Here is an 18,450-nt window from a genome sequence, read left to right on the forward strand (position 1 = left end):
TGCCTATTTATAGGGAAAACCTTACACCCCCAAAAACTCGCACCATGTGCGCGCAACCTATTACTTGGCGATGAAGTAAACTAAAATAAAAACCAAACTAAGAAATCTAAAGCATTCACAATGTTCTAAATAATAACAATAAGCAAAACCTAAAATATGAAATCAATCCGACGAGTGGGCCACGATCATGAGATCCCATGATGGGCTTTTCTTGACTATCGGGCCTACCCTTTTAAAACAAAACTTCGTCTTCTAGCTACGAGGCCCTCCCTGGACGTCGTCATCTAGCTAGATCGATGGTGGGGCCCTCCTGCGTACGTACGTGCGTAGGAGGGGTGTGCGTGCACACGTGCGCATGATGTCCCCATCAAGTTGGTAAACTACTCCCATCCGAGCCAGGTTTCGATTTCTGGTTCGGAGTCCCCGACCAATAGGATAGCACCACATTTAAGATACAACGATAGCTTGGATCAGACTTGAGCTTCGAAGCGAGACACATGTCCTATCGAAAGGACGACTCCCGAAAGGCAACATTTCAATTTGAACGGTGGAGATTGTGACAGCAATGATGATGACACGTAGAGGGTTGACAAAGACAATCCAAGTGGTGAAGTTGAGGATGTATCCGCACGTGGCAAAGAAATATTAGACTCAAGCTCGAGGACATCCACAGTTTTCTTAGTCTCGCCATCACATGCGGGGATACACCTTTCTCCGGCACGCTCACTTTATGAATCCACGTGAGAACATCAGGTGCCTTATATTATTCGAAGGAGGGATGCTGAGACCTTTTCTGCAAAAGGGATTCTGCCCTTAACAGAGTTCGTTAAACGGATCACAGAAGCCAGCACTGAAGAAGAGGGTTTCGATCAGCCTCTTCAAGTGGAGATTGGGAAATCGTTGATCGTGGTTGGAGAGGACGTATTTCCAACTCCACGTGAAGACACTAGCTAGCATGATGCTGACGATGAAGCTAAGATGGATTGTGCAGGCAATTCGAGGCTAGCTATGGAACCTCTACTGGGGATGATGCATATAGACAAAGGGGACACAATGGGGGATAGTCTTGAAGAAGCCATGTTGATTACCCCTCTATGTACAGAAGTTTCGAAACTTGGACCTGACTTACCTCCTGGGACCTCACTTTGCATGGGTGGAAGTTCCTCTGTTCCATTCTTTAATAAAGAAGATATATTAGAGGAGCAATTCCGCTAGGCAAAAGACATTCTCCAAAGAGTTGGCATAGAGGTTGGTCTATCCTTCAAAGTCAGAGATGAGGACATTTTTGAAAAAAAAAATCTTTTCGCGCACACCAGACCTATGATGAACCAGCAAGATAGGCACGGGGCGACATCTAAGAAGCTTCCTAGGGGATAGAGGAAACTACTTAGCCTTGAGTGTTCGATCAATTATGATTCAACTAGCAAAAGAGATGTGGGGAAAAGGACGAGATCGAGGAAGACTGTTTCTCAATGATAATTCTATCCTAGAACGTTCAAGGGCTCGGGTGCAAGGTCAAAAAGGCTCAAGTGAGAAAGATTTGCAAACAGTCGAAGGTGGACACCATTTCTCTTCACAAAACTAAGCTCCATGGATAAACAAAGCCATGCTTGATTCAATATGGCGTGGAGTAGACAAGGATTGAATCTCGGTCGACGCAAATGGGACTACGGGGGGCTCTTGGAAACCCAACTCTTGGAAAAAGGTCAACTCTCTCTCTGGATGTTTTTCTCTTTCAATTTTGTTACATGAGGTTTCTTCTGGTTTTACATAGATTTTTTAAGTTGTTTATGGACCGTGGTTCGCAGCCTTCAAGATCAGTTTTGGGCGGAACTAGATGGTAACAGGAAAAAATGGGATGGCCTGGGGTGAGTGGGAGGCAACTTTAATGTGGTTAGATTTTATCATGAAAGATCGAAAGGGGTCGTGTAATTGAAAGTATGAGAAGCTTTGCTGAATGGGTGCATCATCACGATTTGATGGACCTTCCGATGGCTAGGGGCCAAATATGCATGGTCAAACGGTCAAGATATTGCCTGCTTAGCGCGACTAGACAGATTTTGGTTTCACCAGAATGGTTGGAGAAGCATCCTCTAGTAAGTCAACAGGGGTTGCCACCAAGGTGTTCCGTAACGGCAACGGTGGTCGTAACGACTACCACCATTACCTTTACGATACAGGGCATAACGGCTGTTACGGCCACATAACGGCCGTTACGGTCTCTCTTTTTTTTTTTTTTAATTGAAATCCCCGAAAAACATGTATCTGGCTCGTAATGTTGATTAAAAAGTATGAAAAACTTGTATTTGTCCAATAATAGACCATTATGGGGCTATTATGGCCTTTATAGGGGACAATGTGCCGTTAACGGCAATTACGGGTCATTTTTTCCATAACGGCTATTACGACCCTGTAACATGTAACGGTTGCCACCGTTACCTTTACGTAATGGCCTTTACGGCACACCATGGTTGCCACGAGTAGTGCGGGACCATAGTCTTATTACTCTTACCGAGGAAAATTGGGGCCCGAGCCGTTCAGGTTCACGTCTACATGGATAGAGATAAATGGGTTTGAGCAATTAGTTGTTGACTAGTGGGGGCCTTTATTAGTGAAGGGATTGCTGGTTTTAAGCTAAGTAGAAAGCTCAAGCTGTTAAATGATAAAATCAATATATGGAAGAAGTGTTAGGGAAGCATAGTATGATTTGATGGCTGATGAGATCCATGACCTTAACTCACTTGATTGAGTGATGCGATATCTGCTGAGAATAGAGGCAAGGGGGCAGCCCTATCTCTTTCTTTGGCGAGCCGGGCAAAAGAAGAGATAAAATGGAGGCAAAGGTCCAGAGAGGTCTGGTTGAAAGCAGGGGATAAAAACACGGAGTTCTTTCATAGCATTGCCAATGCGAGGGCACGCGGGAATAGGATATCTTCATTGATTGTTGATGTGTCGCAATGATCGGATAAAAACAAGATATGTGAGGCAATAGTAAGGCATTATGAAGATCTTCTATCAGCCAACAAATGGAATAGACCAAAACTGGAGAACCATCAATTCTCTAGATTATCTTCTGAAGACGCCTGTTCGTTGGAAGCCCCCATTTTAGAGGAGGTTGTATAAGCCTTAAATTCCATGTGTGGTGAGAAAGCCCCGGGTCTAGATGGTTTCCCTATGATATTTTTTCATAAATTTGGGAACGTGATTAAGTCGGATGTTATGGATTATATTTTGGAGTTTTGGGAAAATAAGCGCATTTTTAAGGAGTTGGGGGCCAGTTTCATAGCCCTCATTCTGAAGGTGGAGGGTGCGGAACACCTTAAAGATTTTAAGCCGATAAGTCTTATCAGAGGTCCTTATAAATTATCGGCTAAAATTCTCGCTTTTAGATTTTGGAAGGTTTTATCGAAGGTAATTTATGAGAATCATGGTGCTTCTGTTATCGAGAGACATCCTGGACAGCACTTGGATTGCTCATGAATGTATAGACTCCGACATAGCGAGAGAAGAAGTGAGCTGGTTTGCAAATTGAACATTGAAAAGGCTTATGATTACATTGACTAGGAATTCTTAGATTATATGCTCTTTCGTTTGGGATGCAGAGATAAGTGGAGGGAGTGGATGTGGGCTTGCATTCAAATCGCTTCCTTTTCAGTCCTAGTTAATGGATCGCCGAAAGGGTTCTTCGAAGCCTCTAGGGGTATTAGGTAGGGCGACCCACTATCTCCCCATGTCTTTGTTGTGATTGGGGAAGCTTTCAGCATGATGCTTCGGAGAGGAGCAGAAAACAGCTTTGTTTAGCGGGTTTAAACCTTCAGAAGGCAAGGTCCAAATGAGTCATCTCCAATATCCTGACGACAGATTACTGTTTTGTGATGCGGATGCAACATTAGTTGATAATCTTCAAAAGATCATTGTTTATTTTGAAGCGGTTTCGGGGTTGAAGATTAATGCTTCGAAATTTGAGATGCTAGCGGTTTCAACGGTCCTAGCATGGCTTTTGGGCCGCAAGAGGATCCTCACTATCGACAACTTACAAAGAAGATCTTCAATTCTTGCTAATATTTGCTCATGTGCATGGCGGATGCAGGATCGATTGACCACCTAGTTGTGCATTGTTCCTTTGCTCATAAGGTATGAGTGTTCGTCCTGGAATGCTGAAAACAGCCTGGGTCATGCCCAAATTTTATAGACACTCTCCTTTAGGCATCGCATGAGGGCGGAACAGGAAAAACAGAGAAAGCTAAGTGGAGGCTTATGATCATGGCGGTCTTTTGGTCTATCTGGGGAGCCCGTAATGGGCAGGGCTTTCGCAATGAGAACCAGAGTGTGGAGGATGTTATTAGGAAGATAAAGTCACCTGTTTTGGAATGGGCAGATGTAAACATGGCTTCGGTTGCTAATTTATCTTCTTCTTTTTTAGCCTTTTTCCTTTGTATTCTTTTCTCGCTTTTGGCGAGCCTTCTAATAAAGTGTTGTTATCTCTCAGGGAACAAAAAAAAGGTATGATTCAAGAAATATGTTTCGGAAATTAGGTGTGTCTGTTTCATAACAAGAATATCAAGTATTGGCTTACGAAGGTTAAAGATGCTACTAGATTTAAGAAATAAGACAATAACTCTTCAAAAGGATTTCAAGTGAACAGCTTCCATTGCATGTAAAAAGGAGGCCATTACTAAACCAGCAAACAGGATCAAAGAATCCACAAGGAGAATAAGAGATCTCCAAGTTTTATTATATAAGGTTATGGCCACGTGTGAAGGTGAGGAAAAAAAAAAACAACAATGTTAACCTGCATTTTCAAGAGAAACCTATCTTAGAGCCACTGGTTGCAAAGGGAGCATGAAAATTTCAAAGAAACAAAGGACAAGTACAGAAGGTTTATAACTTACAAACAAGCAATGGTTAACACACAACTTGGAAAGAAGACTCTCTTAGAGCTACTAGTTTGGAAAGGGGGCATAAAATGCAAAGAGAAATCACAAAACAATGAGTTAAGTATAGAAAGCTTTTTACAATCTATAAAAAGCTAAAATGGTGAGATCTGCCAACTATGCCTATCCACCTACCAAATCAACTCCACTTGAGTTGAATCCTTTGCTTTCCAGTACAGCTTGCGACTAGCGTATACATGGAGATGTTTGAAATATCACATTTTTGCAAGATGAGGGAGGCGGCAACTGATGGAGATCATAGCTTGAATTTTCAGATATTGTAGATTAGGTCCAAAGGTTTCAATTAATTAGGATTTTTCATATTTTTCAGAAACATGACAAAATGCCACACCTGCCAGCTAATTGTGACACTGAGTAGGAAGTTGGTAAGCTCTACCTTCTCCTCTATAACGGCAGCAGAACCCCACACTTGTCAAGTTTCTTGTCTTTAGTTGTGTTCTTACTGTATCTTTAGTACAGTATCTTCACATTATCATCGAAGTATGGTGGTTAGTCATAAGATAAATTGTCCCACATCTCTTACTGCATTGCCCATATGCAACTGAAGTTTGGTCCCTCATTTTTGCAAGATTTCACTCCTGGGTGATGCCTCAAAAAGTCCCTGATTTGATGTTTGTGTGGCATGACCCCAGCTTCTCAGACCTGAGAGCTGTCTGGTGCCTTCACATTATGGCTGCCCTTTGGGAAATTTGGATGGAGAGGAACATACACTGCTTTCAAAGCATCTCCTTTCCCCCCTCAAGGACTTCAGCTCAAATCCTTGGGGACATGAAGGACTGGTCGGCTCTGGTCAAGCATTCAGACAGTCAGTTCATTCAGGGATTTCAGCTTTGAGGCCCCTCACCTTCTCCTTTCAGCAGTGTGGTTCTGCTTCTTCCCTTCTCCCGGGGTTTTTCTCGAGTAGTATAGCTTCTTCCTAGGCTTCTTTTTTCTCCTCTTTTCATAGGCCCTGTAAAGTTGCCTGCTCCCTTTCTTTTGTGTCTGTTTTGTTTTTTTTTTTTTTGGGCTGCTTCGGCTTTCCTTTAATAAAATTTCAATCTTCTGAAATTTGTGCCTATTAAAGTTCAAAAGATTGGTTTTACACCATCAAACATTGATCCAACACACTTAGAGGCAGAACATGAAGCTTCAAACAAGTGAAATGAATGTCATGATTCCATCACAAGCAAACAACATGACTGACCTCCCCTAATTTCTGCCTAGCATCATGAAGTTCCTTGTCATAAATGGTATACTCTAGGGACCGTCGCTGCTTGTCGAGCTGCTGATATTTTTTCAGTTCTTCCTTCTCTTCATCCAGCTCTCTCAACCTCTCCTCCAAATACTGAACAACTTGAATTATCTGCTTCCTCTTGTTACCTAATCATTGAAAAGGAGAGATTAATCAAAGATTGAAATCCTAAACGTGCGTACAAGAAGTGGTGAGTTCAAATTCAACAAAATTTGTGGACTTGCCAGTTTCTTGCATAATTTTCAAACTCTCACGACGTCTCTCCTCATAAACTCGGGTGCCACCAATTTCCTTCAGCAGGTCCAGCCGTTCTGAGTCTTTCATTAATGTCAACGACGCTATCTATAGGCCCATAAAAGAAAAGAAAAGAAACGAAAAACATAAGAATGCATTCAACTGCATACCTTCCCTTGCTAAAGAATAATATAATATCCAGAGGAAATAAAACTGCATACCTTCCCTTGCTGAACAACATAATATGGATTGGAGCGAGAGAAACCAGCACTCTCTAGCAAATTCATAACTTCTGTTTTCCTGCAAAGTACATTCACATTATTGGTAAAGAAAACATATAGTCCAAATAAAAACATATACAGTATTGAAGAGAAACTAACGTGATGTGTTTTGTATCCAGGAAATATTCATCTTTTTTCAGACCAATTGTCCTGCGCAAGCGCACTTCTTCCTTGTCAACCTGGAAAATAATTTAAGAGGCACTATAGAAAATAAACAATTTTTTCATGGTCCCTAAAAAGTGCATGAAAAAGGGTTTAAATATACAAAGATTTTGTTTCATTTTCACAAATAACGAAAAGTAACCAAAAGCAAGGGAAGTCGTGTACGGAGCACAAACTGCCCAAAACACAGAAGGAAAGGGGGAAACTATTCGGTAGACTAAAAACGGACATGCTACAGCAACATATTACGGCACATCTGAAACTGGAAGGCACTCTTGAAAAAATAAAGTAAATAAATGAATAAAAATAAATTGAAGCAAAGTTCCATGCAAAGCAAATTTTGAAAACTCAGCTCCAAAGATCTAATTTTATATGCAAATGATGTTTGGACGACGCTATCTATTTTACCATTTTTTCTTATAATGTTGTTTGGATGTCACAATTGATAAAAATGATTTTATGAGATAATGCAGCCTAATGCATTAAATTACTCTTGCAACATCAAATCTTCTCTCTTTTCCTGTTGACCCTTCCATCTAAAAAAATTACAACCAAGGTGGATCCCACTTCATGGACAATTAAAATTTATGACTAAACCTCTATTATAACCAATGTAGACCATTCATTTTTCTAGCTATTGATTGGATGGTTAAGTCATCCAATTAGGAGGGATGGGCAACCAAGGATAGGGCCCAACTTCGATGTGGGCCATCCATCATGTGGGGCCCATCCTTGATGTCCACTATCCACCGGACCACCTTTGATGTAGCCCGCCCATCATGTGGGCGCCCACCTTCGCCCCACCTTCAATGTGGACCATCATTCATGTGAGAGGTTCACCTTCAATGTGGGCTGTCCACCATGCAGGGCCCACATTTGATGTTAACCATCCATTATGTGGGACCCACCTCAAATGTGGGCCATACATGTGGGAACTTAGATGTGGATCTTCCATTAGGTGGGGCCCACCTTGGATGTCGGCTGTCCATCAAGTGGGGCCCACCAAGGATGTAGGTCGCCCATCATGTAGGGGCCACATTTGATGTGTACTGTACATTACGTGAGACCCACCCTAATGTAGGCAATCCATCCTGTGGGGCCCACCTTTGATGTCAATTGTCCATCATGTGAGGCCCACCTTCAATGTCCACCTCCGTCATGTGGGCCCCTACCTTCAATATGGGCCATCCACCCTATAGGGCCCACTATCAATTGTGGGTCATCCACATGGTGGGCCCACCGTCAATGTGGACCATCTATTGTGTGCGGCCAACCTTTGATATGGACCGTCCATTGTGTGAGGCCCACCCCTGATGTGGACCATCCATCGTGTTGGGCCCACCTTTGATGTGGACCATCCATCGTGTTGGGCCCACCTTTGATGTGGACCATCCATCTGTGGGGCCCACCTTTGATGCGGACAGTCCACCATGCAAGGCCCACCTAGGGACTGACTTTGATGCAGGCTGCCCATCATGTAGTTCCCAGCTTTAATGTGGATTACCCATCATGCGTGGCCCGAATATAATGTCCACCTTCCACCATGTGAGGCCCACCTTGATGTTGATTGTACTTCATGCAGTGCACCTTTGATGTGGGTGTCCATCATGTGGGGCCCACCATTAAGATCCACCTTCCATCAAGTAAGCCCACCATCGAGGTGCGTCCTCCATCATGCGGGGCCAACCTTTGATGTGGCTTGTCCATCATGTGGAGCCCACCTTCGATGCGGGTTGTCAATCATGAGGAGCCCACCTTGATATGAACCATCCATCATGTGGGGCCCAACTTGATGTTGGTCACCCATCATGTGGCACCCAGCTTTGATGTGAGTCCATCCATCATGTGAGGCCCACCTTAGTTGTCCATCATGTGGGGTCCACCTTTGATGTGGACTGTCTATCCCGTGAGGCCTACCTTAGATGTCCATTGTCCATCCTATGAGGCCCACCTTTGATGATGGCCATCCATCCGGTGGGGCCCACCATCGATGTGGGCCATCCGTCATGTTGGGCTCACCTTGGATGTGGATTGGGGCCTACCTTGGATGTGAACTATCCTTCATGCAGGGCCCACATGGACCACCTTGTAGTTAACCCTCCATCATGCGGCCTACCTCTTTGATGTGGTTGTCCATCATGTGAGGCCCACCATTGATGTCCATTGTCATCATGGGGGCCCACCCTAATGTTGACCATCCATCACACGATGCCCACCTATAACATGGGTTATCCATAATGTGGGGCTACCTTTGATGTGTGTCGTCCATCACACAGTGTCCACCTTCGATGGGAGCAGTCCATCATGCGATGCCCACTTTTCATGTTCCCAGTCCATGGGGCATTCAATTTTATTTTTTTTTTAATAGCCCTCTTGCCTTTGTTTCAAATAAATTTGAGGCTACTTTTAAGCTTTAGAAAATGCATTTAATATGAAAAGTGTCTACTGAACATGGTCTGTTCAAATAATATGTTGGAGAGAGCAACATTTTTTTCTAGAGCTCATTTTTGGGCATCTACCAAATAGGCCCGTAGTAACTCTGTACAATAAAATGTTGTTGCATTCATTTTTAAGCTGTTGAATCGGTAATTTATGGTTATTGGTTGTAATATATAATATTGTTATCCTTGTTCCATGTAACAACAGAACACTGAAAAAATGCAGTTGTATCACTCATCCATTTATTGGATCTTGGAGCCCAATACATCAATGCAACAGCTAGAAATAGGCGAGCAAACTTAAACTGATGACCAACAACAATTAGCACAGATGCAAGCCTCAAATCTTTCTAGAGTGAAGGTTAGGCAGATCAGATCAAATGATCCAACAATTTAATTTTATCAGGGCTATTTTAACCGTGAAATTAGCTTATCATTTATAATTGCAGAAATACACAGAGGCCGCAACTCAAAGCAAACACAGAAAATAACAATGATCATATGAATACTTACTGGGATGCGATTGTCAGAATTATCAAACACTATCTCCACAAAGGCTGACACCACTTGGTGGCCTGCTCCTTCCTGTCCAATTCACCGTTTTGTAAGGACAATTGTCACCCTCCAATGGAAGCGTCGAAAAATTATAGTGAAAACTTCGAGAAACAAGAGACACGAACATACATGGAGAAGGGCATGCCTATCTTCACTGCGCAGGTTCTGGAAGAGGTCACTAAGGACGAAACGTATTGCTATAAATGCATTTCCATGTTTCCAAACAAACCCACAACCAAAAGTAAGAATGTGCAAATTCAATCTCTATGAAACCAAAACTCCCAGTAGTAAAATAAGCCCTCAAATCATTATCTACGAACATGAACCATCATTACCAAGGGAAAACTCAATAAATCAGTGACAGTACATACCATGGAAAAAGTTTGTCTTCCCAGAACCATTTGCACCAACTGATAAAGATTTCAAATATTTAATGTCATAACAGGCAGCAAAAATACAAAGAGAGAGAGAGAGAGAGAGAGAGAGAGAGAGAGAGAGAATAATTAAGATGTGCTTGATGGTTTGAAGTCACAGTTGATAGAAGATGGGATTTTTTTTTTTAAACTACAGTTGATAGAAGATTTTTCTACACACCAAAAAAAAAGAAAGATAATAACGATAATAAACACAGAAATCAGATCATGTCCTTGAAATGAGCAGAATAAAGCCTTGGTATCAGTTTGACAGAAAAGCAGTAGCTGATCAGTGCATAATGCACTTTCCATGATGATGCAATTAGGTGCTAGTTTCCGTGTTTGGTTAGAAGGAGATCTAAAGGGGACCACGTGACCGCATGTGCAGGAAATCTGCAAAACATCCACAAATTGCTGAACTGTGTTGTAAATGTCCTTTGTCATTAGGGAATGACTACTTTTCAAAAAAAAAAAAAGGTCACAAGGGAATGACCAAACTAGCCCTACATAGGGCTGCGTGTAAGACAACCCATACACAAGGCTATTTTGGGATCTATTGTTTTAGAGCCTTTTTTATTAGTGGAAGATTAGTTGTCAAATAGTGACATGTCTAACTGTTAAAAATAAGCAGCCAGATCTTGGTGGATTCTTCTATGTGAGGTCTATAAAAAGACCATAACAGCCATGCATGTGAATCAGCTTTGCGATGATTGAGAAAAAAGAAAGAAAGAAAGCACTGAGTTTTGAAACCAGCAACTATTCTATTCAAAGTGTCTTGAGAAGCTCTATTGATGTTGTGATGCCAGTCACAGGTGTAGGACTTGAGCGATTCAAGTTTACTATCCTGTGCCTATCATGTTACTATGAATATCCAAGCAATTTACAGAAGATTTACTAAAAATCAAATACAGATCCAAAGTGGAGAATTCTTTTCTTTTTATATTTTGAAGAGATTCAGACCCAATTTTCTGCAACGAACAAAAACATATCCAGATCTGATTTGTGGCAACTCTCAAAGATCTTTATAGGATTCAGAATCGGATCCAGATCTGATTCTTGCAGTCTGCCTACACCATGTATGGTATCAGACCAAGTTTTGCTCTTGGTATCCAACTAGTTATCTTCTTTCCTTCCCTTTCTTTTGCTTGCTAATGAGCCCAAATAGGCACCCACAGCCTTGCACCCATATAAACCCAAGCCGCAGCACCATAAATTCATGCAATACCCATCCGAACCCTAACCCTAGCCCTTCTACCCTTGTTTTTCCAGAGTTCAAAGCCCTCCAAAGCCTTAAAGAAGCAACCTTATACCCTTGCTACCAAAAGTTGCTCAAGGGCAAGTTCTTCTCAAACCCATGGAGAATTAATGCATCCCAAACCGTTCCCGAGAAGCATCCAGGCCACTCAAGCTGGACACAATTATACATCCTACCATAGGACACATGCCAGTAACAAATCAGGCCCATCCAGAGGTCATTATCGAACATCAGACAGATCCGACAGCCCAGATTAAAGATCTGGACCATTCAACTTCCAGATTGACAAAGTTTGGACCAATTCACCAGCTGAATGATCGGATGAAATATTTGAACCCAATTCAGTTGTCTGATTGTTTTTGGGTCTACCAATCCAATTGGATGGCCCTGATTGATCAAAGGCATGATGGGAGTCAAATGGAAGTCAAACAGTTGTTGAAGAATGCTAAGGAATGAGTCACACATCAAAGAAATTACCAGAATACCCTTAAGCATGCATTAAGGGCCTCTTTAGATTGGTGGGAAACTAAGGTGAAGGGAGTAAAACACTGAGTTGTACCTGATTAGATGTTCTACGCTGATTGGGAAGAGGCGAAAGGGAAGTAAAAATGGTTTCCCTTTCCTTTCACCTTCTCAAGAAGTGCACCCATCATTTTCCTTCAGTTTGACAGGAAGTAAAGAGGTTTCCCTCTAATGTGACGTTTTAAATGGCAAAATTGGAGAGAAAAGAAGTTTCCCTTGCCTTCCCCTAGTTTACCCCCAACCTAAACACCTTCAAATGCAAGGGACAAGCATTTTTCAGGACTTCTCTTTTGCAAAACAAACAAGTGCAATGGATTTCATTTCCTTTCCTAAGCACTAATGTCAGCTTGCCATCCACTTACGTCACAATTTTGCTTTCCCTTGCCTTCCCCTAGTTTACCACCAATCCAAACAGGTCCTAGCTGTGAAACAGCTCAAACATAGCTTGATTTGAGGGAAGATCTTTCATGATTTAGAATCTCTAGTAGTTATTTTATTACCCTTTTTAAATTTGAAGTCTCAGTCTCTATTGATCTAGGATATTTTTTAGGTCTAAAATTAGTACTAAGGTCTTCTTAGACCCCTATCTTTCGATTTTAGACCTATATAAGGAACATGAAGGTCGTAAGTATGGAATAGTGATGATTATTAAAGCAAATAAAAGTTTCTTCTTCATTTATGCAATGGGATTTTTTTTTCAAGTGGCAATTGAAATTGTTTTCCTCTAGATGTGATGACTTGAGAACCATTGTGGTCTTACAAGAGTGATTCTATATGTTTATCTCCGACCGCATGGCGTTTTGTTTCAAAATAATTCAAATCTAAAAACATAGTTCCACATGCAACGGCTTTTGTATGAAAAAAGGTTCTGGCATGCTCTTTCAATTATAGATTTGAAAAAAAAAATTCAATTTGCAATTGAAATTGTTTTCTTCTTGATGTGATGCCTTGAGAACCATTGGTGTTGTGGTCTTGCCAGAGTGATTCTATATGTTTATCTCCGACCGCATGGCATTTTGCTTCAAAATAATTCAAATCTAAAAACACAGTTCCATATGCAACGGCTTTTATATGAATAAGGTTCTTGCCAATTGCATGGAGAAAGATTGATGGATTGAAGAAGCCAGGCAAGGTGTTCCAAAACGGTAACAGTGGCCGTAACGGCCACCACCATTACCATTATGATACGGGTCGTTACGACCCCCGTATCGGCTGTTACGACCCTTTTTTTTGAAAAAAGTGTTACAGGACCATTACAAGGCCATTACGGGTCCGTTACAACCTGTTTTTCTATAACGGTCGTTATGGCTGTTTAGACCCTGTAATGCGTGATGGTTATAACTGTTACCGTTACGTAACGGCGGTGACGTAACCGATTTTGAATACTTCAGCCAGGTGATGCGGACATCAGTGGTACACCCTTTAGAGTTTACTAGAGGAGGATGTATCGCCGACAAGAGTACCATAGCGGAGGAGTTGTTGTGGATGGACACCGGGTCCATCGGACCCATTTTCTAACGTGCTACGAGTGCAAGAGCAGCATGACCGCACCCTAACCGCATGTTCATGAGGCGGATATCACACCCTGTCGCGCGGGTATTTTAGTTTTAGCCGTCTTTTTGTTCTTTTCCTTGTTTTCAGAGGCTTTAGTGCACTTTTTATTATTTTTCTCATCGCTTTAATGCACTTTTTGTTTTTTTCCCATGGTTTATATATACACTGTGAGAAATCCTATTTTATTTATTGAATGAATGAGAATTTGTATGTTTTCTTCCTCTTTTACCAAAGATATAACGGTTTCAGGATTTGCCCTTGCGTGTTGAAGATTCCACCCCAGTTTTAGATTTTCCTTCTTTCTAGATCTTCGAGGTGCAAGAAAAGGTAAGAATCAGCCATCTTCTTTTCTTCGATGCCCTAGAATCCGTACTTTCTTTCATCTCGAACCCATCTCTTCTTCATCTCTTTCATTCCTCTCTGAATATTCCATTTTGGTTTGAACAGAAAAGGGGGATGGCTAGTCAAGAGAATCGGATTCAAACTTAACTGTGGACTGACTTATGCTGAATCTGGGATATCCCTGTATCCCTCGGTCCTCCCTTTTTTACTGTTTACGTGATTTTATGCTAAGGGGCATGATCCTGACGGAATGATTTCATTTTTTTGTTAAGATTTACTTAATCTCCTCAATTTAAAACAGTTAATTGATTAATTTTATTATTTGAATCTCTTCAACCTGATTATACACGAATATAGAGTTGGGCCATCACATGTCCTTGTATCACCAAGATCATCTATCCTCATGTCCTTCACCATAAGTAGGACCCACTACGTTTGATCAAAACCACAAATTTTGTAGACCATGGATCTGAATGATGGCTATTTTTATCTTTCAAAAAAAGAAGAAGAAGAAGAAGAATGATGGCTATTTTAGTGAAGTTGTTAGCATACAGACCACAACCCAATCAAGAAGGGAAAAAAGATCAATATTCTCTGGACCATGAGTCCTCATAATGCTCCTTGATTGGAACTCTTAAGCTGTAAACCCGCCATTGAAGGTCCATGTTTCAGGGAAAAAAAATGCACATTGATTGGATAATATGGTCGGTCCACTCGCACTCTTCATGCAAAGGTCTCTTAACTGGTGGGAAGCATCATCCAATCGATGCACTTTTCCACCTTGGCAATCCACAACAGGTCAGCAAATGAACGCCTCTCATCACATGGGTCCATGTAAGGTCGTGGGCCCACAGACTACTAAACAGCTTCTCAATCAAGAAAAGAAAAAGAAAGTAATAGTAGTCCAGAAACTAAACAATAAAATATCATTACCAACACAATTGACTTTTGGACTGAACGGTTCTGTTGCGATTTGTTCTTTGTAGCTCTTAAACCCTTCAATAATAACCTAATTTCAAAAACAAAGAGATAATTCACATTCACTGCAAAGGAGATAATTCACATTCACTGCAAAGTCCAAACAATTTTAAGAGAAATGAAATCTGATTTACCTGCTTTATATACATCCTGAAATCAAAGGCGTTGTGTCATCCGAACCTAAGAAGAAACATAAAACAAGAGAAAATTTGATCAGAAAGAGAGGATGTGAAGGAACCCCATGAAAATAAAAGCCATTGCTAGGGTTTTGCAAGCTGGAATTCCAATTCCAATTAAAAGAAACCTAATCATGGAATTAGATTTAGCGTATGGACTGTGGATACTTTTCAAACAGAGGAGAGAAGCTCAAACCATAGGTACTTGCGGAAAGGCACTGGAAAGGGACCTACAATTTAGATGTTTGATTAAATCTTATAGGCAGATAATAAAGTGTGGACTATCATGCCCCACGCATGCTAAATGCGATGAACGGACCTATCTGTCAGCTAAATGCAGTAATCTTTTTGCAGCCACTGATCAAGTGATAGTTTTGGAAGTTTCCAATTCAAGATGGGCCCAAGAAATAGACATGCCTGCCAGCTACTCCTCCACTGCTGCACTCTTAACCACACAGACTCACACGCACAAGCACACCTTAGGCCAGAAGCATCTCCACTGTATTTCTAATAATCCAATAAAACAATTTCCCGATCACAGTTCGAATGCCAACAACACTGATAGACAGAGAACACACTTGAAGAGAGAGAGAGAGAGAGAGAGAGAGCAAGGGCCATTTGGCCTGGCCTCCTCTGATCATCAATCCAAAAAGTTGTACTGTGGGCGCTGCCTTGGATGGCCCTGAATGGTGGTCACAAGGTAGACGGATAAGATGGACAAACCGAGACCATCCAAATCATGGGCCCCATTTTAGGTAGATCATTGCATGGGATGATCTTAACCATCCAGTTCATGACCATCAAATGTACAGATAAACAGAAAAGTAGGGTGCTCCAGTGGTATCGGTGCCAGCATAAGCTTAAGGTGGTGCCGGGCAGATGTGGGGGGCCCACGTGCTGTATTCACACCATTCAACCCGCCTATAAGCTGTGTAGCATCAGAAGTCCCCTATTATGAAAAACTCTGCCCAATCCAAAACTAACGTGGGCCACAGAAAAGGTTGCAAGCTGTGAGGAAATGCCCACCCTTGAATTTCACAAGGCCCCCACATGAATAGTAAAACAGCTGGAGTTTTGGCGTGACCTTTCATTTTGACTGGATAAATGGTATGAACAGACTTCTATATAAACAACAGTGGGCCCACTATGCAAATCAACGGTTGGCATTCCCACTCGATATGTTCCCTGTAGTGTGGCCTGTGTGAGTTTTGGATCAAGCTGATTCTTGAACTCCTGAGGTTTTCTGAGGTACCAGATCTTGTGGATAGGATGGTGTGAATACACCAGTGGGCCCACATCTTCCCGGTACCACTGGAGTGCACGCCAAAGGAAAATGACCATACAAATTGAATGGTAGAAATTTGATGGTCAATATCACCCAATCAGTGTGATTTGCGGGTTATGCACCATCCAAAATGGAGCCATCTGTCTGAATTTTCACGCCCAAACGCCAACAGCACCATGGATGAGTTGTCACAGTTTAGTAAGTTACAGCAAACACATGTTTGAATCCAGCCCTAAAAACTACATTCCACAGTTACGATACGGGAAAAGGAATTACAGAATTTTAAATTTTTAAGATTTAAAAAAAAAAAAAAAAATCAAAGGAAACACAGAATTTTAAGGGGAAAAAATCAACATCCCTAAAACAAATAACGTGAAATCGTCCAAATCCCACTTAGAGTCAGCCCAGAATCCCTACCCTAAAAATGAAAGCAAGGGAAAAATACATATTGAAAAAAAATAATCCACTTTAGATTCAGTTACCTGTCTCTTCTTCTTCTTCTTCTTCTTCTCTAAAGCCTCGCGAAGCGGGCTCGATCGAGAGGGAGAGGGAGAGGGAGAGAGAGAGGGGGAGTTGAGAGAGAGAGAGTTTTGAGTGAGAGAGAAGGGAGGGAGACTAGAGTTTTAGCGGGTAAAATCCAGACTGCTGGAGAGCCTTTGGCGGGTACAATCAGGCAGCTCGATGGTCTTTTGCGAGTAGAGTCTCCGCCACGGTGATAGAGAACATCGCAGAGAGAGAGAGAGAGAGAGAGAGAGAGGAATGGGGCAGCTATTACAGGGCGCGGATTAGGTGAGAGGCAAGGGTAACGGCTTAATGTGCAGGGACCTAGCCATGGGGCCCACATAGACTATATATTGTATATCCATGCCGTCCATCCGTTGTTACAGCTCATTTGATGCTGTTGTCCCAAAACCGTGGCAGATCCAGATTTCAGGTGAACCACACCACAGGGAAACGGTGGAGATTGAACCCCAATCACTAAAATCTTCCTAAGGCCTGCTGTAATGTTTATTTCCCATCCAACCTGCTGATAATGTCACACGGACGGGGATGAATGGGAAAACACAAATAGAAACTTGATTCAAAAGTTATCAACAGTTTTGTGGCCCTGATAAGTTTTTAATGGTGGGGATTGAATCCATGCTGGGTGTTGTCCACCTGAGATTCGGATCTGCCTCATTTTCTGGAATTATCGACTAAAATGATCAGGAAGAACGGATGGACGGCGTGGATATACAACATGTACATCAAGGTGGGCCCATGGTCAGGGCCTCGTCCACTAAGCTGTTTCTCAAACCGTCCCGCTTTTAAAATCCAGATGGTTGAAGCGCCCCTTGCGAGTAAAATGGTCGACCCTGGCTTGCCCAGGAAGCCCACTTTCTCAGGTGGGCACGGATTAGCTACTTACAGGTTGAGTAGCGAGACTCGCTACTGAAGTGACGTCACTTGGTTCCGTGGGCCCACCATGATGTATGCTTTGTATCCACACCGTTCGTCCATTTGGAGAGAACATTTTATGGCATGAACCAAAGAAAGGCTAAGATGGACCACCACAGAAAATAGTAGAGAGTGACGGCCACCATTAAAAACTTCTAAAGGTAACAAAAGTTTTCGATCAAGCTGATATATTTTTTCTCTTTTATAATATCTTTTTTAACTTATTAACGGATTGGATCTCAAATAAACATCACTATGAACCTTAGGAAGGTTTCAAGGGTGGATGTCACTTTCTCCACTGTTTTCTGTAGTGGGGTCCATTACAGATTTTTATCTGCCTGATTATTTGACTCATGTCCTAAGATGATCTCTCCAAATAAATGGACGGTGTGGATATAACACATTCATCATGGTGGGACCCACGTAACTTAGTGACGTCACTTCAATAGACATCTCGGTACTCAACCTCTCCATTGGCGTAGATGCCCCGTGAGTTAGATAAACGCCACACCACGGAAATGGATTGGCTAGTCACTTGCCACTGCCCAATGACCAATGGTCGATGCTCTGCAGGCCTCGCGATGATGTATGTGTCTCATCCATGCCGTCCATCAAATTTTCCAGATAATTAT

General features: G+C 42.0%; 1 protein-coding gene across 1 annotated transcript in view; it reads right to left on the reverse strand.

Moving 5' to 3' along the window:
* The window catches only part of LOC131243492 (structural maintenance of chromosomes protein 3), a 61,014-nt gene extending 43,889 nt beyond the window's left edge, over positions 1-17,125 (reverse strand). The window contains exons 1-10 of the mRNA XM_058242883.1: positions 16,864-17,125; positions 15,055-15,100; positions 14,876-14,951; positions 10,228-10,266; positions 9,986-10,053; positions 9,815-9,886; positions 6,801-6,880; positions 6,642-6,720; positions 6,411-6,528; positions 6,139-6,314 (exon numbers count right to left, since the gene is read on the reverse strand). Coding sequence (XP_058098866.1) covers positions 6,139-6,314; positions 6,411-6,528; positions 6,642-6,720; positions 6,801-6,880; positions 9,815-9,886; positions 9,986-10,053; positions 10,228-10,266; positions 14,876-14,951; positions 15,055-15,069 — 723 coding nt within the window. The 5' untranslated portion in view covers positions 15,070-15,100; positions 16,864-17,125. The remainder of the gene's footprint in view (positions 1-6,138; positions 6,315-6,410; positions 6,529-6,641; positions 6,721-6,800; positions 6,881-9,814; positions 9,887-9,985; positions 10,054-10,227; positions 10,267-14,875; positions 14,952-15,054; positions 15,101-16,863) is intronic.
* Positions 17,126-18,450: the final 1,325 nt, after the last annotated feature.

Source organism: Magnolia sinica, chromosome 4 (assembly GCF_029962835.1).
Source record: "Magnolia sinica isolate HGM2019 chromosome 4, MsV1, whole genome shotgun sequence".
NCBI classification, from domain to species: domain Eukaryota; kingdom Viridiplantae; phylum Streptophyta; class Magnoliopsida; order Magnoliales; family Magnoliaceae; genus Magnolia; species Magnolia sinica.